The following is a 23,469-nucleotide window of genomic DNA, read 5'->3' as shown; positions in this document are numbered from 1 at the left end:
TCGGTTGGGGCTCCTGTGCCACAGAGCTGCCCAGCTTAGCATCAGTAAGTGCCTGGGAGCCTGCTGGAAGCTGAGACTTGTACTGTCGCCACTGCTCCCTAGGGCTCATGCCACCTCCACTCTTCTGCATGTCTTTCCAAGGGATACCGTCTCCCGGCTACGCCCCTGGATGTGCCCTGGAACGACAGGCTCACAGACAGAGTTATCAGCTGGGTTTCTTTCTCTTTTGTAAAATGAGACTGGTCTCATCCATTTCAGAGCTGGGATATGAAAGTGCACACACATACACACCCACACACTTGCCCCTGGAAACCTACTCACGTTTACTCTGACGCAATACAGTGTAAAACTGTGTCCAGGTCCCAGCAACAGTGTCAGAGCCTGTGCCTTCATTGTTCTCGGCCTTGGATATTGTAGATGAGTTTTGATGGTTTGGAATCATCGGTGATGGCCTGACTCTTATGATGATAGGAATACTGTCTTCCATACAAGACTGTGTTTGAGGAGTGGATGACTCTGACCCTCTGTCCCATGCCCCCCTGTGGCTATGAAATGCTGGGCTGCGGTTCCCATGGCTCTCTCTCTCTCCTGAATAAGTCCTTTGTCATGACCCCTCTCCTTCCCTTCAGTTGTATTAATGGAACTCTTGAACACCTCCTGTTTAGGAAATCATCCCCATGTACCTGGCCACGTCCCCCATCCTGTCAGAAGGAGCTGCGAGAATGGAAAGCCAGCTGAAGAGGAACTCTGTAGACAGAATCAGGTGCCTGGATCCCACTACAGCTGCCCAGGGCCTGCCTCCCAGCGACACCCCATCCACTGGTTCTCTGGGGAAGAAGAGAAGGAAAAGGAGGAGGAAGGCCCAGTTGGACAATCTCAAAAGAGATGACAATGTCAACACATCTGAGGATGAGGACATGTTTCCCATAGAGATGAGCTCGGATGAGGACACAGCACCGATGGATGGAAGCAGGTGAGTGAGCAGTGAGGGGGGATGGGTGGGAGCACGTGGACAGTGAGGGAGGACGGGGTCCATGGATGGAGCACGTGGACAGTGAGGGAGGACGGGGTCCATGGATGGAGCACATGGACAGTGAGGGAGGACGGGGTCCATGGATGGAGTACATGGACAGAGGGAGGACGGGGTCCATGGATGGAGCACATGGACAGAGGGAGGATGAGGTCCATGGATGGAGCACATGGACAGAGGGAGGACGGGGTCCATGGATGGAGTACATGGACAGAGGGAGGACAGGGTCCATGGATGGAGTACATGGACAGAGAGGAGGACGGGGTCCATGGATGGAGCACATGGACAGTGAGGGAGGACGGGGTTTGTGTTGTAGGAGGATGAATTAATTTCTTCTTCTTCTTCTTGCAAATTGAACTGAACTTGTAGCTGAGGATCACCTTGACCTTCTGGTCATCATGCCTCTTGCTCTCAAATACTGGGATTATAGGCGCACACCATCCTGCTCTGTTAAATGGGCTGGGTTTGAACATGGGGTTTTATGCATGGTAGGCAAGTACTCTACCAACTGGACTACATCTCTGTCCTAAATGAGTTCCTTTGTAAACATGATTTCCCTAAGTTTTTTTTTTTTTAAACCGTTCCTTTTTTTTAAACTGTTTTTTAAACTGCTCCTCTGTTAGGCATCTTAGACTGAATTTTTGCAATCAGTTCATGAGCCCAACTCAGAGAAGAACAAAGCCTCCCCCCAGTGTTTGAGCCTAAGACGCAGTTGGTCAGGCCAGGCCTCTGTGGCAGGGAACTCCAGCTTTCTGAAATAAAATAGGAACAAGAGTCAGCAAACGGGCATTTCACAGAAACCGTCTCCTAGGAACTTGTTTATTGACTGGTGCTGGTGGCCATGTCTGTGGCATTGTGTATGCTAAGCCACCACTGTGTCGTCGAGTCCCAGCCCTTACCCCTCACTGGCTGCCCCAAACCCAGCTGTTATTCGCCGAGCCCCAAGTCTGCCTGTGGCCTTGAGGCAGACCTGTAGGTTGGGAGGCTGTGTGGTCAACACAGTGCTAACGATGACTTGAGCCCACACTCACTTCATGTTAAGCAAACCTTTCCACTTTAATTTGAATCATGCCCCCAGTTTGACGAGCTTCTATCTCTTTGCTTCTAAGACTATAGCAAAGCTCAGTTTGTATGTATGGATTTCAGTGGAAAAAGCCAGTTTTGAAAACTAATTTTTAAAAAAATTGTTTATTTTATGTATATGAGTACACTATTGCTGTCTGCAGACACACCAGAAGAGGGCATCAGATCCCATTACAGATGGTTGTGAGCCACCATGTGGTTGCTGGGAATTGAACTCAGGACCTCTGAGCCATCTCTCCAGCCTGACCCTGTTTCAGATGTTTATGATTTCATGTGCTTTTGATAATCTTTATGTCTTGTTAACATATAGAAGGGATAAGGAACACCAAGAGTAGACTATTTCTCTGCTTCATTGGTCAGAGTGAATTATGTTTTCCTTTTGAGATGGGGACCTTCTGTGACTGAAGGTGACCTTGAACTTCTGATCCTCCTGCCTTTACTCCTCCCAAGTGCTGGGGTCACAGATGTAAGCCACCACACTCATTTTTTTTGTGGCACTGGGGTGGAACTCAGAGCTCTGAGCATACTAGGCTAAAAGCCGATGGAGCTGCGCCCCCAGTCCCCAGATCTGTATTTTCTTCTGGTTTATACTAGAAGTTGTCTGGCCTCCTTGTCTTCCCTAACTGTAGCCTGTGATCTTCTGTGGGTACAGAGGCTGTTGGGCTTGCACTGGTTATAATGGCCTCTCACGTTGAGCAGCTGGCTACAGGCCCTTCCAGCAGCATCAGAAGTGTAAACAGAAGGCCTCTGCAGGAGTGGGCTTGTGAACCATGTGTTGTAATGTCTGTGGCCTATCTGAAGCTAGGAAGTTTTGCAGTCATGTTTAATGATGGCTGCCATTTATTTCTTCGGCCAGACATGAGACATGTTCTCTGTGGGCTTTATGTGTGTGGTTTTTTGTTTTTTTGCTTTTTGTTTTGTTTTGTTTTTGAGTGGCAGTCCCCCTGTAAACGGAAATGTTCTAGAATACCTGGAAACAGTTCCTGTTGAGCTACCTCTCAGGCTCTGGTGAGGGGAAATGTAAAAGGTGACAATAAGATGCTGTAGTAGAAACCAGGTGTGGTAGCACACATCAGGAAGCCTGGAACTGGATAGACTGAGGCAGGAGGATCACCAGCTTGGGTGACTTAATGAGACCCTATCTCAAAGTATAAGAGGCCGTAGCTCAGTGGTAAAGTGCTTGCCTACCATCTGTGAGTCTTGGGTTCCATCCCCAGCACCCCTCCCCCGCCCGCCACACACTTGAGGATGTACAGTGGCACACATACACTCTTGAGGATACTGTGGTGACACAGCCACACGAGAATGCTACCAGGGCTACACACACACACACACACACACACACACACACACACACACACACACACACACATCACACTTGATGCTACCAGAGGTACATGCACATGCTCGAGGGTGCTGCAGTGGTACACACACATGCTTGAGGATGCTGCAGAGGTACACACACATGCGTGAGGATGCTGCAGTGGTACACACATGCATGAGGATGCTGCAGTGGTACACACACATGCGTGAGGATGCTGCAGTGGTACACACACATATTTGAGGATGCTGCAGTGGTACACACATGCTCGAGGGTGCTGCAGTGGTTCACACATGCGTGAGGATGCTGCAGTGGTACACACATATGCGTAAGGATGCTGCAGTGGTACACACATGCTCAAGGGTGCTGCAGTGGTTCACACATGCGTGAGGATGCTGCAGTGGTACACACATATGCGTAAGGATGCTGCAGTGGTACTTGATTGGTACAGTCATTATGCTCATGCCCTGGGAAGGTCATTTTAGGTTTACAGTCAACCCAAGACAGATGCACAAATGCACACTTATATGTGCCGACTTTTACCTTTTCCATTTTCATCTCCACACCATAGCATGCGCCTGTGTATGTGATGGAGGACATGCTAATTAGTGAGGTCCTTAGATGTAAGCAAGAAGAAATTGGCTGTGTTTTGAATCTGCCCTTGGTAATTAAAAAAAAAAAAATTTGGCTTTTCCCTCTAGAACTCTTCCTAATGATGTACCACCATTCCAAGATGATATTCCTAAGGAAAACTTCCCCTCGATTTCAACGTACCCCCAGTCAGCATCGTATCCCAGTTCGGACAGAGAATGGTCCCCCAGCCCCAGGTAAGTTGCTATGTGTGTCAGAGGGTTTTGAAGTCAGCTATAGAAAATATGTCTAAAAGAAATAGTGAAATAGAAATTAAAACTGAAAATAATTAGGATCAGAAAATCTTGAATGTGTGTGATGAGGGGTGTAAATTAGGAGTGAAGGTAGAAGGCAAATGAATCTCAGACCTGCGCTGAATTGAGATTCCATCTGCAGGCATCTTGCGAGGTTCTGTGGGTCAGAGGCCCAGCAGGAGGGAAAATACCTGCTGAGTTACCTAGTGCCCATTGGCAGCAGGAGAGGACAGCATGGCCAACCTGGCTTTGGTCCTTAGCCTTGAAGTGACGTTTAGATGCAGGGACATTGCTGCTGTGGGGCTCTGACATCACCGAGGACTGGCAAAGGGATGCTGCCCTCCGTTTAATCCACACTGCTGGATTCAGGCGCTCCTGCTTCCCTGGAATGCCTTTCCCCTTGTCCCGGAGCTCCATGTGAACCTGAGAACGGAACTGCAGCTCCTCTGGGCACAAGTGACCTTCCCGAAGTTCTGCCAAGAACCTAGGGAGGGCAAAGACCCTGTTTTCTTGTGGGACAGGCTCACCCCTGCTAGGGAGAAAACTGGTTGCTTCTTGGGTGGCAGACAGATCCTGGGCATGATAATGGTTTGTGGCCTCTAAAGGACCATAGTTTTAAGTGTCATGGTGGGTGGAGGATAGGTTGTTAACTTGCCAAGCTGTTTGGGGATGTGGATATAGTCAAGCCAGCTAAGCAACATGGTGGCTATGGTGTCCTTGGGCTAGCCTACCGGATGCTGTATGTTTACTTGTAGTTTAGAATGGAAGTGAGTGTACCCTGGGACTGTGGCATGCGCTGCCATCCTTGTCAGACACCTGTCTTGGTTCCAGTTTGCTCAGGGTCATCTTGAGAATAAGGCAGCCGCAAGTCATAAGCTAGGGCTGAGCTATCATGCTTGATCCTAGCTGGGACTGACTGGAAATGCTCATCTACCAGAGGATAGGGTCTACTTGCTTAGAGATCAGACCTTCCATTAGGTACCAAATACTTAGCCATATATATGTATATGTGTGTGTGTGTGTGTATATGTGTGTGTGTGTGTGTATGTGTGTATATATATATATATATAATGCTTATGTTTATGTATATATGTGTATATAAGTACATATATGTATATAAGTATATATTTATAAGCATATAAGTATATGTAAGTATATATATATGCATGTGTGAATGTATGTATATATATAAATATGTATATGTATGTAGTTTTATATTAGACATGTTGTTTTAATTTCTTTTCCTATTGTTGTAATAAAATGCCCTGACAAAAGCAACATGCATGCACACATGCACACAAACACAAGTACAAAAAAACCTTTGCAAAAAAATCAAATTAACTTAAAAGATTTTATTCGACCCACATTTCACAGAGTAATCCATTTAAAAACATTAATGAGATATTTTAAATATTGTTTTCATAATAAACCTTTTAGGTCAGTGATCCATTCTTTGGACCCAGCAGACAACTATCTACACCTCTCTAAGATGCCTGGAACCTCATGTGTTCTTGTCCTGGTTCAGGGAGATGATCCCAAAGAAGAGAAGACATACTGACTTAGGAAGAAAACAGAGCACCGTCTTTAGACGCTGTTAATTGATTGATGAAACCTATTCTTCATTAATCTGAAGAATGTAAAAGGAATGTTTAGGACAGCCCAGGGAGGGACTCACTGTCTCTCTTGTTCTCCTTGTGAGTCCAGGATACTGATGGCATCAGATTATGTGACTGTTGTCACATGGATTGAACATAAGGATACATAGATTCTTACGTCGTCCACACTTGGAATAATGTGTTTTATAGGAAACGAGAGAGAGAGAGAGAGAGAGAGAGAGAGCGCCCATGTCTGAGTCTGTAGATCATGGAGTTTGATTCTATGCTGAGGTTCAACCAGACATGTGTGGTCTTGCCTTGGCTGAAGGCACAAGGATCAAATGGGAAATGGGTCTTGGCAGCTTCCTATCTTTGCATCCCAGGAAGTTCATGCTGATGGTGTAGGGAGGTAGCTCAGGTTAGTGGGTGCTTGCTTAGCACGCATGATGCCCTGGATTCATTCCCTGTCAGGGTGGAAAACCGGGCAGTTCAAGGTCGTCCTCAGCTACAAAGCTGGTTTGAGGCAGCCTGGGTAGCAGGAGACGAGCGCAAGAGAAAGGTCACGTTGATTTCCTACGGATTTCAAGGTAGCTGGCCTTTTGCTGGTGCTGGGTGACAGCCAAACGTTTCCATTTCTTAGAGTCGTTGTGCTGAGAGCCACAAGCAGTGGTAGAACATTTCGTTTAACTGACTGTGACATTTTCCCCCCCTTTCTTTTTGCTGTGTGTCCGTCCGGTGCCTCCAGCAGCCTGGTAGATTGCCAGAGGACTCCCCCTCACCTGGCCGAGGGAGTTCTCTCTAGCTCTTGTCCTCTGCAGTCTTGCCACTTCCATGCTTCGGAAAGGTAGACCTGTTTTTACAGAAGCTGTGATCTAATTCTAACTCCAATCACTTGCAATGAAAATTAACTCGCAGGATATAAAACAAATTTTGATCTAACACTTAAAATCAGTTGTGCTCACTAACCAACTTACTTATGAAAAAATACTTCCTTTCGTTTTAAGTTGTAAGTAGGCGATTAGACATGTTTATTTTAAAGATGTATTTACTTTGATATGCTTGAATGTGTGCCTGCATCATGTATGTCTGTGTACCACATGCATGCAGTGCCTGAGGAGGCCAGAAGAGGGCGGTGGGTCCCCCCAGAACTGAAGTTGGGAAGGATGGAGAGCTACCTTGTGGGTGCACTGGGAATTTAACCTAGAACCTCTGGAAGAGGAGCATGAGGTTTTTTTGTTTGTTTGTTTGTTTTTCCCGAGACAGGGTTTCTCTGTATAGCCCTGGCTGTCCTGGAACTCACTTTGTAGACCAGGCTGGCCTCGAACTCAGAAATCCGCCTGCCTCTGCCTCCGGAGAGGGCTGGGATCAAAGGCGTGCACCACCACGCCTGGTGAGCATGCATTCTTAAGCAATGAGCCCTGATTAGGCTTGCTTAGAATTCCTCAGATGGTCTGTCCTAGGTGCTGCTTGACTCTGTGAGTGGCCTTGAAAATCCGGACAAGGAGCTGGAGACTGAGAGACCATGTTTTCTGTGGTGGGGCAATTGACAGACAAGTCTCTGAGCTAATTTTAGAGCACCACTTTAGAATAGCCACTTACTATAAATATTTAAACAGCCTATTAGGCTTTCTGTATAATGGGTTCCCACAATCTCCACGGCATTTCTAGAGCAGAATTTAGAAGAACGGCTTAGGACCAGTCTTGGGGCATGGGCTTGTGTTTTTATCAGGGCCTCCCCCACATCCCCTCGGTATTGTTAATTTTGTGGACATTTCCTCATCTACTTTTGAAACTTTATAATCAAAGTAAGCACTGATTAATTTCTGTCTGGGGATCATAACTGTTACAATTTTATTTGACTTAAAATTTAAAAATTGATTTTACATTTAATTATAAGTACTGACTCCCCCTCTTCAAAGCACATATGTGCGCATTCATGTAGGTGGCTGTGTGCTTGTGTAAGTGACGTCTACAAGTGGACACTGGGTTCCCTAGAGTGGGAGTTAGAGGCAGCTGTGAGCAGCCTGTATGGGTACCGGGAATTCCAGTCCTCTGTAAGAACTGTTAACTCTCCTTAGTGTTCCACCTTCCCAGCTACCTCTCCAGTTCCCGTGTGGTGTGTATGGTGTAGGGTTCTATTGTAGAAGCTCTTTTTGTGTGTGTGTCTTGTCTGTATGGTGTAGGGTTCTATCGTAGAAGCTCTCACAATATGATTTACCAGGAGCCTCCTCCCCAGTCAGGCTAGACCATGAGGGTTGCCCTATGGTAGTGTGCTTTCATTGGGAAGATCAGTGGTCAGCGGGTGCCAAGGGAAGGGGGAAGCCCTTTGTGCCTCACTGTAAAACGAGGGTCAAAGAGCCTGAGGTCTGGCTTTATGGAAGCACCATACAAGGCCAGGCTAGCTATGTAGAAAATCTCTCAAATAGATACAAGTTCACTTGGCCACGGAGTTGTGTGCACTACGGGGCTCTTCTTTAACCAACAGGAAGTGCCATCTTGAGTTGGCAATGGGACTCAGATAAGTGAGATTTGGCACAGCCAGGGGAACGGATAGGGGCTGTAGAGAAGCCATTTCCTGCTTTGTGTGAAAGGGCTGCTATGTTCCTCTTGAGGGAAGTGGTGTGGGAGAATAAAAAGAAAGAGAACTATGACATTTCTTCCGGCCTTGTAGCTTGGTGTCTGTGAGAATCGTGGGTCTGCATTGATACTTTTGGCCCGTTAATTTGGCCGAACAGACATGAGACTTGGTTCAAATGTTAGAAGTAAAAATGTGTGCCGTGGAATGGAGGCGCGTCACTGTCACTTAGGAGCAGCACAGTGAGGTGACACAGAAAGCCTTTGTTTGATAGGTTCCTGGAGACAGCTGCCTGGTGATCCAGTGTAGTGAAGTTGGCACACAGGGTGTTTTCCTTGTTCTCAAAGCCAGTGTCTAAACCTGGGATACAGTGTCAGCTGGTCAGGACCCCTTTGCACCTGCTGGAGAGCTGGTGCTTGCTAGGAAAGTGAGAGCACGGGTGAGAAGCCTGTGTGTGACAAAGGACAGCAGTTTGTACCCAAGAACCCTTCCCCACTTTTGCTCTCTTTGCCCCTCTGATTGTTTCGCCTCTTCATCTCTGTCCTCCCCTGTCCTCCTCCTCTTCTCCGTCCTCCTCCTTCTCTCCTCCTCCTTTCTTTAGTTTATTGAGAATTTCCATTTCTGATTCTATCCCCCTCACCTCTCAAGTTATAGCTCCTTTTACTGTCCTTCAGTTTGGCTACAAGGCTGGCCACCTTGTTACCTTGTTAGAGGTGGTAAACAGTGACCTCTAGTGGCCAAAGGAAGGCTTGTCAGAGGGAACGGCCCCAGGGACGTATCTTCTGGGTTACTAGAACCTTTGACTCTGAGACAAAACCAAAGGTTTTTTATTTTTTACTTTGTTGTTTTGCTGCTGTTGTTGTTGTTTTCTGATTTTCCCCCCATTCAAATCATGGTTTTGTGTTTCCTTAAGTCCTTCAGGCTCCCGGCCCTCAACACCAAAAAGTGACTCTGAGCTGGTCAGTAAGTCTGCAGACAGGTTGACGCCAAAGAATAACCTGGAAATGCTCTGGCTGTGGGGTGAATTGCCACAGGCTGCAAAGGTAAGCCTTTGAATCTCAGTGTTACGGTGCATCGAGGGTGTGTAAGTTAGCTCCATCTGTGTGGAATTACCATCCCAGCTTTGTAAAGGGATGGACTCCCGGGGTGCTGACTCAGCAAGTGTGCCTCTGGGCAGGGTGTGGCTGTGTATTTTGAACAAAAGAACCTACACTGTATATCGCAAATATAATATAAAATATATATTAAATATAAAAATGCAAAGTCAGTAAAGAAGATAACGCAGCTTGTGTACAGACCCTAGCTTCTTTGCAGCCTTACTTCCCCAAGGCCCATGGTGGTTAGAGAGGTATCATGTCGTAGGAATGGAGCGGTGCAATCTGAGCCCCTTGGAAGAAATGCTGTTATCTAGGAAGGCTAGGCTCTCCTGTAGAGAGAAGCCACTGGGGCTGAGATGGGGGTGTGTGCGGTGTAAGGACGAGAAGAAGCCAGTGGACCGCAGTGTGCGAAGCTTGCAGCTCATCAGTGGGGAATAGTTCTAACATCTAGTTGGTGAGGTCTTGATCCTAAACCTTTGTACACCCCGGAGGAGATGGAGAAAACCTCCGTGTGGTAGAGGCCAGGAGGGTCTGGGAGGCGCATTGCCTTGGGTGTGAGTTCCCCACTGCACTTGACAGCAAGGTGATCTTGGACATGGGGAAGCCTGCATATCCTTATCAGTAAAATATATGAATAGACAGATAAGCTGAAAGAGATGGTGTGTGAAGTCACTTCCTCAAGTCTTCTCTAAAAAATATTTTGTAATGATGTACATGGTGTGCATTTGCATATAAATGCAAGCGCCCAAGGGGACCAGGAGCATTGATTCCCTGGAGCTGGAGTCCCAGGTAGTGTGCTATGATTAGGTAGCTTGGGCTACCAGATGTGGGTACTGGGAACCCAACTTACGAACCATCTCTCCAGCTCAGTATTCCCTTTCTTCCTTCTTGGGTGTGCCTCGGTTTCTCATCTTCTCACCCTGTAAAGTTCACATATACAGTTGGTAATATATATATATATACATATACATATACATATACATATACATATACATACACATATACATATACATATACATATACATACATACACACACACATATATATATACACACACATATACATACATATATATTTACATATACATTTATATATATATATAAATAAATCAGGCACACTTCCAAGAACACAGGATGACAGGATTTTGTTTCAAGACACTGTGCCTCATATTTCAGCGCATTACAGACATCTTAAATGATTTCATTTCCACCTTTAAGAATAAATCATAAAGGCTGGATATGGTGGTGCATTCTTGTAATCCCTACACTTGAGGGGGAGTCAGAGATAGGCCTGGTCTTGCAAGTTCTACATAGCAAGACCCTGTCTATGATATATCTAATACGTATGTATACACACACACACACACACACACACACACACACACACACACACACACACACACACACGTTTACATATACATTAAATCTATATCACAAGGTTCTTAGAGGATATTATGGTCCCTTGAAGTTCCGTTCAGTGCATGTAATGAGTGCATGAGTGAATGCAGAGAGTGGGTCTCTTGTGGCTGGTTATGGGTGGCTTCTTTCCCCTTCCAGGCTGTATTGCGCTTCTGTGGAGAGTTCTAATCTCTGTCTGTGAGCCTCAGGACTGGTCCAGCCAGCCATCCTAACACATCCCCCTCAGCAGTTGCTGGAGAGCTAGTGTGACAGTGCAGACCTGGCTGCTTCTGGCCAAGCAGCTCTAACTGCAGATCTACCTACCGTGGCCTGGTTCTGTCTGTGAGGGGCCCAGGGATATCAGCTAGGGAGGGCCTGCCTGTGCGCATCAGTTTTCGTTTGTCTTCCTTTTTTTGTAACTGCAGATGTCTGCATGGTAAATTCCCTCTGGTGCAAACTGATCACCACCATGTCTTCTCCAGTCCCATTTTTGGGGAGAAAGTTTAGTGAAATCTGATAGGTGTGTCTAGAGAGATGCAGGTTTTAAGTAAGCAGCTCTGTATTTGCACAGTGGGTGCATATCGATGCATCCTGATCCCAGGTCCCAGAGAGACTGCGCGTGGCCAGCAGCAGGGAGAGCCTTACCCGTTCTAGCTGCTGTCCATGCTGAGTGCCCACCCTCCTGCTCTGTGGTAACAGAGATTGCTCTTGCAGGATCCCTTCCCCACACTGTCCTGCATAGATGGGATGCATTTATTCTCATTTCTGAAGGATGTCCTACCGTGAGACCCACTTCCCGTGTGGGCGGGGGCTCCTGCTCTGCAGCAGGGATGGCCCCGTGAAGGTGCACACGAGGTAGATGGATCAGAGTTGTCATAGCCAGCAACAGTGTCCCTCCTCCTTGTCTTCGATTCAGTTTTGGACCCAAGTGTCCACAGCTCCCACCGTGCCATGCCACCCCTCCCAAAGACACTTGTGTGCTCTCTGGCTGCTCAGCCTTGGCAATGCAGGTGAAAACCTGGGACCCATGTGTTTGGGGCAGCATTTGCCACGAGAAAGAGAAGCTACCAGGGCCACGATGTTCTCTCTGCAAGCTTCGGAGATCCTGCTCTTGGGTTCTCTAGGCGGGTGCCACGGACTGTTAACTGACCTCCTGTTGTTTAACTTCCTAGCTTTTCTCTTTGCCTGGGCTTTCAGCATTCCTCAAAGCCCCCTTCCCTCTTTTGTCTCTCCTTCCTTAGTCCTCTTCTCCACACAAGATGAAAGAGTCCAGCCCCTTAGGGAGCCGGAAGACTCCTGATAAAATGAATTTTCAGGCCATTCACAGCGAGTCTTCAGATACTTTTAGTGACCAGTCGCCAACAATGGCCCGGGGACTGCTCATCCACCAGAGTAAGGCCCAGACGGAAATGCAGTTTGTGAACGAGGAGGATCTCGAGTCCTTGGGGGCGGCAGCCCCACCTTCACCCGTGGCCGAAGAGCTCAAGGCCCCATATCCCAACACCGCACAGTCGTCGAGCAAGACAGATTCCCCTTCCAGGAAGAAAGGTATGAAGCCGAGCATGGGGCTCCCCACGTACTTCCAGGCTGCACACCAGAGACACTCCAGCCTCATGCAAAGTTTCAAATATATCACAGAAGACCCAGGCCCACGGCATCTGTTGTGTTTAATCTTCAACCTGTGCTTTCTCGACTCGTGAGGAGATTGAGTGCCCCTTGTCCTAGTGTGAGGCCAGACATGCTTAGCAGTGTTAGAGATCCGTGGTTCCCAACCGTGACAGGGACAGTGATGTCTGACCAGCTTACACCGGTGCCAAGTAGTGATGACACAGCCTCACCCCAGTTAGCCAGGTAGCACTGTGCAGCACTGTGGGTTGGTATGGGCCAGCCACACAGTTCCCAGCATGAAGTGGAGAGGAAGTCTGTGAACACAGTGCCCCAGGACCCATCATGCAGCCATAGGGATGCTGTGTCTTAGAGTGTCAGCAGGGAAGTGTTCAGGCAAGGTTTTGTTGTCTGCAGCTATCAATTAAGGTAATCATAGCGACAGCTTTACTGTTGAGGGACTAAAACCCGTCAGGCCCTCTGTGGATGAGTGCTGTGATGTCACTCCCTCTGGGACGTGCAGAAGGGAGTTCTGCAGTGCACTTGTTGGCATCTCGGTGTGTGGCTCATGCGGGGAGGGGCACGGGGAAAGGGAGGGGACGGGGAGGCAGCCATGGTACTGCACTTTGGGCTCGGACGCTGTTCTTGGAGATGGAGCTCCTGAGTTGGTTTCTGGGCTAACACATTTCTGATCCATTCCATGTACTCTTTCAGATAAACGGAGCCGACACCTTGGAGCTGATGGTGTTTATCTGGACGACCTCACGGACATGGACCCTGAAGTGGCAGCCCTGTATTTCCCCAAGAAGTAAAAGTTCTTTTCATTGCTCAGACTACTTTATTTTTAGACTGGATTCAAGTCTAGGGTATCCTTGAATCGTGGTGGTCCTGCTGCCTCAACTTCTTGAGGGCTTGCATTGCAGGGTTGAGCTATCATATCACTATCTGTCATAATGGATGATACCATTTTTTGTAGTCTGAGAAGGGCCAGTTTAAGACACTCTCTCTCTCTCTCTCTCTCTCTCTCTCTCTCTCTCTCTCTCTCTGTGTGTGTGTGTGTGTGTGTGTGTGTGTAGGGACATGTGGCTGCCCTGTACCCTCTCTACAGGAATGTGAGTTCAAGGCTATTCCATGAAGGAGCCTGAGTCTGGGTTGCAGTGAGCAGTGGCCCACCATCTAAGTGAGTGAGTGAGAGAGAGAGAGACAGAGAGAGACAGAGAGAGACAGAGAGAGACAGAGAGAGGGTCCCTTTGGATATAAGGAGAGCCAGTGCTCTGGTGGGTAACAGTGGCCTCTCACACACACACTTTCACTGAGGTTTGGAGTATCACAGGAGAATGTGACAGGCCCTCCTGAGCCAGCCTTTACTTTGACGTCTATTCCGATGTGTTGATGGCAAAGCTGCCCTGAGGTGGTAGGTAGCAATTGCTCCTTTTTGGTGCAGCTGTCTGGAGGGTCATTTGGTATAATAGTCAGAGTGAGGAAGGCGGGATGCTCAGGACAGCTTCTCTCTCCTTTCAGTGGGGATCCTGGTGGGCTCCCCAAACAAGCCAGTGACAACGGAGCCAGGTCAGCCAACCAGTCACCACAGTCTGTGGGAGGCTCGGGCATCGACAGTGGTGTGGAGAGCACCTCCGACAGCCTGAGGGACCTGCCATCCATCGCCATCTCCCTCTGCGGTGGCCTCAGTGACCACAGAGAGATCACCAAAGGTACTAGGCTGTATGGGACAGCACCCTCTTGTGGCCACTGGTCAGAAGATCCGGGAGCTGAGAACTCTAGGATCAGTTCTCCAGCTCCTGGGTGAGCTGGAGAGAAAGAGGAAGGTTCACCGGTCTCTGGCCCCACACGAGTCTGGTTACAGTTAGAATTTTGTCAGGGTGCAAGGGCCTTTAGGCAGCAAGAAGGCTGTTGGGGCTGTTTATTCTCAGAGATGATCGTGAGCACAAGTGGGTGTCCCCTGTGTCCAGGGCCAGCCCTGAAGAGTGTTCAAGGCAATCCTGTTGGGGGACAGCGTAGGGGTCACATCAGTAGCTCTGTAATGTTGGGAGTGTGTGTGAAATCTCAGGTCCTAGAGGAGGGAGAGGGCGGTTGAGTCAGTTTGGGGAATTCTGGAAATGTTCCCCTCCTGGGTTCCAGAGGCTGCACTACTAGTAGGGCCTTAGTGATTTACGCACACCGTCTGCCATACTGGAAAGAAAGGTCTGGGCACCCCATGATAGGCCCAAGGCATGGCCCCACTGGGCAGGGAAGGTGAAGGAAGTCAGTGTCTTCAGCCAGACCCTCAGAGGCTCTCTGGGCCTTCTGCTCCCATAGCATTCCCACCTGGAGGGCCTGCCCTGAGCTTGGGGAGGCTGGCACCTCCAAGGATGAGCGAGAATGAGCGTGGTCAGCAGCAGGCCCTACAGGGCTCGAGCTCCCGCACTTGGCATAGGTGACAGTCATTGGCCGTGCAGCTGCCAACACTGCCCAAGGCCTCACTTTGGGCAGGATGCCGAGTGCCATCCTCCCTCACTTAAAGGACCATGATGCACATGCTAAGGGCACGGTCTCTGAGGCCTGGGAGTTCAGTCACTTGTCTCAGGTTACCACAGCGAAAGTGACTCAAGCTGGCATCCCTGGTAAACATTCTCCGCTTCTACATGCCGGCTCCACTCCCATGTTTGTTGATATCTTAATACCCCCTCCCCCCAATTAAAACATCAAGCCGGGCTCCCTCTTTCCTGTTGTATTTTGTAGGATTTGTAGGACTGTCTGTAGTGCTGTTTGTAACCTCCCAGGGAAACAACATGGGGATGAGTCTGCTGAAAATTGGCCTGTTTCTTTAAGAAACACATTTTGTGATTCCCCCCTCCTGTCCTACCGTTGCTACCACAGATGCATTTTTGGAACAAGCCGTGTCATATCAGCAATTTGCCGACAACCCTGCTATCATCGATGACCCCAACCTCGTGGTCAAGGTTGGCAATAAGTGAGTTCTTGTTGACAGTGGCACCGTGTCAGGCCTTCCGTCAGGCCTTAACAAAGTCTTTGTTAAACTTAACTGTTGCCCTTTATCATTTGGAAAATTTTATGTTCCCATGCAGCTGCTGGGTTGAGATTATTGCGAGTCTTGGGGAGTGTGTGTGTGTGTGTGTGTGTGTGTGTGTGTGTGTCGGTGTCTGTCGGTGTGTGCACGTGTATGTGTGTGTGTGTTTTATGTAAGTAAATATGTGTGGTGTGTATATATGGTGTGTCTGTGCATGTGTCATATGTATGTATGTATGTATGTATGTATGTATGTATGTATGTATGAGGAGGCCAGAGGTACACATTATCTGTCATCTTTGAGCACTCTATCTTTTTTTGTTTTTTTTTGTTTTTTTTTTGAGGCAGGGTCTCTCTGTGTAGTCCTAGCTGTCCTGGAACTATGTAGACCATGTTGGCTTCAAACTCCCTGAGATCTGCCTACCTCTGCCTCTCTAGTTGCTGGGATTAAAGGTGGTTGGCACCATACCCAGTCTCCTACCTTATTTTTGAGATGGGGTCTCCCACTGAATCTGGAACTTGCTGGTTTGGCCTGACTGGATGACAGGCAATCCCCAGGCATCCCTCTGCTTCCACACTTCCCTAGCACTGGAGTTACAGGTCTGTGTCACCAGGCTTGGCTTTTTAATGTGGGAGCTGGGGATCTGAAGTCAGAGTCTTTGAGGGCATGCACCTTACTTACTGAGCTGTCGCCCCAGCCCCATCTTGGGAATTTTAATATGTGCTTGCACCAGAAGTTGAAATTGACAGTGTCAGGGGTGGTGCCCAGACTCTGGGGCTTTGACTATCTGGTCCTATGCATAGGCACAGCTGCCCTTAAGTTTAGAGATGTTAGTTTATTGCCATCCGAGGTCTGTGGTGTGCAGTGACCTCTACTGACTGTTGGTAGACTTTCCCCACTGAGATGAGGTGACAAGTGGCTTTTTTATGTGTTGTCTCAGGAGGTTATGGAGTAGTTGCCTGTCCCTTTTCCATGGAGGTCAGTAGGTCATGGCTTGGAGCAAGGATCACAGTGGGACTTGGCTGCTGCCCAGCTAGTGGCATGTCTGTCTGTCCACCCTCACCACCTTGTCTGCTGCTGATCCTCCACCCTCACCATAGCTGTGAGGTGAACAGGAGGGAGGGAGGCATTGTGTAGACAGGATCAGTGCAGAAGTCTTGGTGAAAGGCATCACTGGGGTCCACCTGTTCTGTGACATCCCACGTGACAGTAGACATGGCCCCCTCTTCTGACACCATTTCCTTGTCTCGCTAGGTATTACAACTGGACAACAGCAGCTCCTCTACTTCTGGCGATGCAGGCTTTCCAGAAACCTTTGCCAAAGGTGAGCGCTAACATGATTAAGAAAAGGGGTTTGGGGAGGGACAGGTTAATGGGGAATCGTAGCTTGACTTGGGAAACCTGAGGCCATGGTGTCTTGATGCTCAGGAGTTCCCATGTCAGTGTTTCCGATCTCCCTCTCTTGCACCTGACCCTACTTCCCTCCCTCACCAGGGCAAGAGTTTGTAAATCATGGTAATGTAGGTTCTTGCTCCCACTCCCAACACCTAGAGTGGCACACACCAGGATGCAGAAACAAGGGAAGTTGCAGAGGGAAAGCATACTTGTGGAAAGGCAGGAGTAGACCCCGGGGCACATGCACAGGTCATGACTGTCAACAGGTGTCTCTAAGAAGCCAGTCCAGTGGCTGCTCCTCCAAGGCAGGGCTGAGGATGGGACTCGAGTAGCTCCTGGCCTGCGTATGAGAACAGGGGAGTGGCTGCAAGCCAGAGCTGGATGAGGAAGGCAGCCCTGCCAGCCCCACAGTGTTCACCTCCTTCTCCACTTGCCTAGAATTGCTCATGTCTTCTGTGTCGTCTTCCTTCTAGATTTTGGGCATGCTCTTTGGGCTGTGGAGTCACAGTTTTAGACGGGCTGGTTCCTGACAGCCAAGGCTGTTGCAGTCTGTTAGATCTTTCCCAAGTCTGAGGTTTTGGAGGTCAAATCTCACTTTGTTTAGCCTGGGTGTGCCTTTTGTGTGTGCTGTAGCTTGTGGTGGTGGCTGTGTGTTTGGTAGCCCTTTTCAGTATTGTAGCTGAGGCACAGCTTACGGATGACGAAGCCCATGGGCTGCGGAGTGCAGTCCCCGAGGGTTGTGATCTAGTGGGTTAGGGGTTCGGGGCTCTGCTAACACTGTTCCTCTAACACAGAACTGGTTTTCAATGTAGTATTTAGCCTTTGTTATGCTGTTGGTTACATAACTAGCACTTTTAAAATGGTCTTGGTGACCGTGCTTCACACATTTCCTTATATAACAGTGCCCAGAGTAGGAATGGAGGTAGGACAGACTCTTCATGCTTCATTGCTCAAAGCTTGATCACTTCTAAACTGGTTCTCGGCAGAGCAGCGGAATGAGCGTGAATGGTACAGGGCAAGTGGGGTTTTGTCTCTGGAACTGAGTGCACTCCCCCAAACCTCTCTGAATATGTTGCAGCCTGGTTCCGGACCACAGTTTGGAAGGAGGCAGTTGCTCAAGTTCAGAATCACCTTAGGGTCACCCCAGTGTCATTTGTTAGGTAGCCTGCTTGATGGTTGGTGGTGGCTGCCCCATTTACCTATGAATTGAGGCTAGTTTCTTAATCTGAACTTTATTTTCTGTCCCAGTGATGTGTTTACTCATGAACCAACATGGAACTTTTTGGATTGTTGTAGATTTAACACCCAATACCTACTTACTGTAGTCCTGTCCGAGGATTTTCTTGGCTGTTTTTGTTTGTTGGTGGACCATATCCTGTTAGGTTTTCTCGTTAGGTTGTATAGCTTGTCTCTGTGGATGAACTCGCAGGGGTGGAGGTGGAGAGAGGACGATATTTCTGAAGGCTGTGCTGTCCATGAGCATTGTATGCACGCTTTGCATTTGAGTGGACTCAGTCTGCCTTCTGTGTCAGTTACGGATCTCTTAAATACGAATTGCATATCTGAATATAAATCTATGAATCATTTATCTATCTACCTACCCATGTCCTGTTAGATTGAAATACTTAGTTTCTCCACTCTGAGATTTCTCCGTTAGCTGAGGTAATGGCTGCTTCTAAATGGAAGAGGGAAATGTAGATAACATTGGCTTTGACCCCCAAATAGCCTTAAGCCAGGCATTGCTAGTTAGAATTATTTACAAAATGACTATTTTATGTCTAATCCCCCCATCAAGCTTTGTATGCAAGGTATCCACATGAATTTTACCTTTAATCTTTGATTTTTAAATCAATCTGCTAAACCTCAGTTGGTCAAACTTTGAAAACTTAAATTTACAAAAAAAAAAAAAGAGCCATGCATTTTGACTGTGTTGGTGGCAGCCGTGCATTTTGACTGACTGTGTTGGCGGCAGCCGTGCAACTTTTTGGTCCTGTGCTGCAGCGACCACTTTTTCCTTTTCTTGTTTTATTTTATAGTCGCCATATTGAAGCTAGTAGTACTGTAATCAGCCATTGTACTGTGAACACTTAAGATCTACTAACCACTAATGATTTCTAATCCTCTCTTCCCTGTTGTTGCTGTGTTGTATTCTGTTTGTTGTGCGTTGCTTCTTTTCCCATCTTCTTAAGTCTTCGTGTCTCAGTTACCTCCACGGGATTTTGGACGCCATTAGGTTTTGCCTTTCTAAAATTTTCAGTCCACCCACAGTATGTTGTGTTCTGTTTCATTTGTTTGCTTTTCGCCTCCGACTTTGATTTGCACGTATGTTTTCTTTTGTTTTGGTCCTGCTAAGTTGATTTTTTTTTTTTTTTTGGTTCCATTATTTATGTTACCATCCATTTAAAACAGGCCACTGTGGAATCCATCATGAGAGATAAGATGCCCAAAAAGGGAGGAAGATGGTGGTTTTCCTGGAGAGGAAGAAATGCCACAATCAAAGAGGTGAGTGGAGAGAGTGACGTGGGGTTGCACCCAGTGAGGTTTGGCCTGGTGTAGTCGGGTTTACTTCTGTCTGTTTGTAGGTGTGAAATAAACACACGTAATACCGGGTTTCGGTGAGCTGGCCCTACTGCAAAGGGGCCACAGGTAGAAGGTGAACAGGAAGGAGGAGAGGCCAGCAGAGCCTGGCTCTGTCACCTTCTGGCTTGCAGATCCAAGTCAAGTTGTTTTCCCACCCTGGGGTTTCCTTATGAGTAAAGAAGAAGATGTGCTAGGTGCATGTCTTGTTGCCGGGGCAGAATCCCCACAAGCAACTAACTTAAGGGAGGTGGAACGTTTTTTGGCTGACAGATTATGGAAAGTGCGGCCTATCATGGTGGAGATGTGAAGGCAGCAGGAGCTTGAAGCAGCCGGTCACATTGAGAGAGGGAGGCTGGTGCTGGCTCAACCGGCTTTCTCCTCTGTGTTCAGTCCAGGACTCCAGGCCATGAATGGTGCCACTCACAATTAACCCATCCTAGATCTCGCCAAGTTAACAGTAGTAACCGTCACAGGAGGATTTCGCCATAACTTATATTTTAAACACATTATGCTGATGAGGGTAGTGCTGGCGAGACTTGCCATGGCTCATGACTGAGCCCCTGTAGTCATGTCCCTGAAGGGGCAGATTGGATACACGTGGCTTTGCTTGAGATCCTGGGAAAGGCCCTGCTTTTCCTGGTCTCTCTCCATCTCTTAGCTCCTGTCCAGAGCACTTTCCTTGCTTGGCCTCCAGACTCAGGGCTCTCCTGGCTTTTCTCCCCTCTCTCTCAATTGCTTTTCCTCTGGCCAGCTACATGCTGTATGCAGGGTCCTTTCTCTTCTGTTTTCACCACTTGGTTTTCCTCCAGCATTCACTCATGCCTCTAGGGTGACTCGATTTCTTGTTTCCAGGCCAGACAAACCAGACGGTCGTTTGTGTTCCACACCCATCTGTCAATTAGCCAGTGAGGCAGAAGCTTTGAGGCATGCAGGTGTGAGGTGCTCTCAGGCACACTCAGGGTGTCCCTTTGTGGGAGCAGTGGGCTGGGAATGGCTCCACTGGACGTCTGTGACTGGACATGGTCTTTATTCATATTCTCTCCTTGGAGGCTTGTTAGGATACGGAATAAGTGTTGCTCGAATTTGAGCATTTCCCCTTAGTTGCTCTCCCACAAGTCCAGAACACCTCCCCCTCTTCCAGGCTGCTCTCCAGCTGTGTGTGGAGCCCACCCTTGCCTCCTCTTTCTCGTTCTCTGTATCGAGTTGGATTGGTTTGTTTAAGGTGGTGATCCTAATTTATGTTGGTCCTTGATCAAAACTTTTTTCATTATTGATGTGTACATGTATGTACATGTGTGGTAGTGTGCACATCTTTGTGTGTGTGGTGTATGTATGTGTATGTGAGTGTGTGTGTATCTGTGCTGTATGTGTGCATGGTAACGTACACAGCCCTCTGTATATGTGTGTGTGTGTCTGGTATGTGCTTGAGGCCAGAGGAGGGTACTGGGTGTCCTCTCTGTTCCTTTTCTCCCCATTTCCTTGAGACCCTGTCTCCCACTGAGCCTGGAACCTGGAACTAGGTTGGCCGTCAGCAAGCTCTGGTGAGCCTTCCTCTCCTCCTGCCACAGATCTGGAGTTACGGGCATGCCTAGCCAGGCCCTACTTTTTCACAGGTGCTGAGAACTGATGCAGACCCTCTTGCTTGTGAAGCAAGTGCTCTCTTCCTATTGAGTCATTTCTTCAGTTCCTGATTCAACCTTTTTAGTGGCTTTTCAGAGCTCCTACAGTGATGACCAAGGTCTTCATTATCCTAAAGTACTTGTATGTTTTAGCTCTGTCCTCTCTTGTTATCCTATCATCGCCTTCCTTCTATCCTTTAGCCTTCGTGACCAGAATCAACTCTGCCCCTGCAAAGAGTTGCACATGCTCTTTCCTCTAACTACTGCTGTCGGGATCCCTTTGATCTCTCTTCACTCAATTAACCAGCAACTTAACTCTTTTTTTGTGTCAGATTAACCCAGCCTGCTGTTGCTGGTTTTGTAGGCCATGACCTTCTCCCTCCTGAACTTTGTCAGGATTTATAACTATACATTTATTAGTGAGACCATTTGACTAATATTTCTTACCTCCTCCACACCCTAAGTTCCAGGAAGACAGAAACCTCTTACAGCTTTGCCTCCTGTGGAGCTGGTGGAGGGGTGTGGTATGTTCTTACTGAGCGATGGTTGTTTCTGGAAGGTAGTATGAAAAAAACACTACCAGCAATGTCACTGAGCTCACTTGATTCTGTGAGTTTAAAGGGAGAAGGTGCCCTGAAGAGCTGTATGCAGATCCAGTTGTTCTTTGATGTGCTGCTCGGGCATCTGCATATTGCCGCCTGCTGCCTTATCTCCAAGCGTTTGTGCAAGTCCGCACAAGCACAGACGCCATCCTGCAGTGGACTCAAGCATAAAGGGCTTTTCAGTTTCCTTACCAGAGGGCAGAATGTTCTAGAATTTCAGGAAGGCGTACACTTCAAAGACTTCTTATTTGTAGGTTTCCTAGATTCTCAACAGTTAGAATTAAGGGGAATTCCAGCGAAGGAAGGTGCATTTATGGAAATAAATGTTTCTCTAAAGAATGGAAATTATTTCCAAATTAGCCTAATGAAAAGTTCTTAACTGTGGTGGCCAAGTCACTTACTTAAAATCATTCCGTCGATAATACATAACTGGCTATGTCTGTTGCTTTTATCTTATAAAAGAAAACAGCAGCCGGGCATGGTGGTGCATGGCTTTAATGAATCAGAGGCAGGTGGCTCTCTATGAGTTCGAGCCCAGCCTGGTCTACTAGAGTGGTCTAGTGAGTTTTAGGTCAGCCAAGGCCACATAGTGAGACCCCGTCTCAAAACCAAACCAAGACAAAACAAAACAAAAGGAAATGCCAAAAAACTGAACAATCAGAAACAAAAAAGCCTACATAGTAAAGCTGGGTGTGGCATTGCTTGCCTGTGGCCGGGATACTCCAGAGGCAGAGGCAGGAGAATCACCACAGGTTGGAGACCAGTCCGTGTTATATAGTGAGTGTCAGGCCAGCTAGGAATTACTTAACAAGACCCTTGCAACCATCCATCCATCCATCCATCCATCCATCCATCCATCCATCCATCCATCCATCCATCCATCCACCCATCCACCCATCTAGCCACCCAAGCCACCCTGCCACCCATCCTACCACCCAGCCAGACACCCTGCCACCAAGCCAGATACCCTGCCACCCTGCCACCCAGCCACCCAGCCAGCCAGCTGAAGGAATATTTCAAACTAGTTTCCAGTGTGCTACTTTAAGATATTTATTATTAGCTTGACTTAACATCACTTCCCTTGAGAGTCTCTGTTTAGAGCCTCACTTACCACAAACTTGCAGCAGTCTTCCTGTCTCATCTTCCCCAGTGCTGAGATTTTAAGCATGAGCCTTCATGCCCCGCCTAACTTGCTTGCTTTACTAAAACATGACAGTGGAAGTAATTAACCTGTCTCCTGACCAAAGGACATACACAAAGGTGTTTTCACTGTGTCTCCTTCATCTGTTGACATGTTCTCTGGCCTCTTCTGACTCAGTGGTAGTCCCCTGCCCCTGTCTCGTCCCCTCCCTGATTCCTCCCTGGTGTGTCAGGCTTTCTGTTGGAAGCATCAGCAGCCACTGGGTCAGCCCAGTGTTTGAGAGGCAGAGGGAGCGAGGCTGGAGGAGTCAGCTGGCTTGCCCTGTGGTTCACAAACGCAAGCCATGCATGGGCCTGGGCCCAGGATTTTCTTAGACACACCAGGCTCTCTCCCATATATCCAAGAACCGTATCCCTTTAGGATTACGCTGCCTTGGAAGAGAGAAATGCGTTCTCATTTTCCCCGAGAAAAATATGGTGTGCAAATATTTTTGAACATTTCTATTGGCAATTAGAAG

General features: G+C 47.9%; 1 protein-coding gene across 18 annotated transcripts in view; it reads left to right on the top strand.

Moving 5' to 3' along the window:
* The window catches only part of Lpin1 (lipin 1), a 118,235-nt gene that overhangs the window by 75,983 nt on the left and 18,783 nt on the right, over positions 1 to 23,469 (top strand). For 5 of the 18 annotated variants that reach the window (XM_006514975.3, XM_030246558.1, XM_006514983.4 and 2 more), the window contains 11 exons: positions 666 to 973; positions 4,136 to 4,261; positions 6,659 to 6,757; positions 9,402 to 9,531; positions 12,224 to 12,530; positions 13,302 to 13,395; positions 14,109 to 14,299; positions 15,465 to 15,558; positions 16,870 to 16,939; positions 19,200 to 19,277; positions 19,420 to 19,512. In XM_006514975.3, the coding sequence (XP_006515038.1) occupies positions 666 to 973; positions 4,136 to 4,261; positions 6,659 to 6,757; positions 9,402 to 9,531; positions 12,224 to 12,530; positions 13,302 to 13,395; positions 14,109 to 14,299; positions 15,465 to 15,558; positions 16,870 to 16,939; positions 19,200 to 19,277; positions 19,420 to 19,512 (1,590 nt within the window). Of the gene's footprint in view, positions 1 to 665; positions 974 to 4,135; positions 4,262 to 6,636; positions 6,758 to 9,401; positions 9,532 to 12,223; positions 12,531 to 13,301; positions 13,396 to 14,108; positions 14,300 to 15,464; positions 15,559 to 16,869; positions 16,940 to 19,199; positions 19,278 to 19,419; positions 19,513 to 23,469 lie in introns of all 18 variants that reach the window. The other 13 variants (NM_001355598.1, NM_015763.4, XM_006514977.3 and 10 more) reach the window with 6 other exon arrangements.

This window comes from Mus musculus, chromosome 12, assembly GCF_000001635.26.
Source record: "Mus musculus strain C57BL/6J chromosome 12, GRCm38.p6 C57BL/6J".
Lineage (NCBI taxonomy): Eukaryota > Metazoa > Chordata > Mammalia > Rodentia > Muridae > Mus > Mus musculus.
This window is presented reverse-complemented; position numbering and strand designations above follow the sequence as displayed.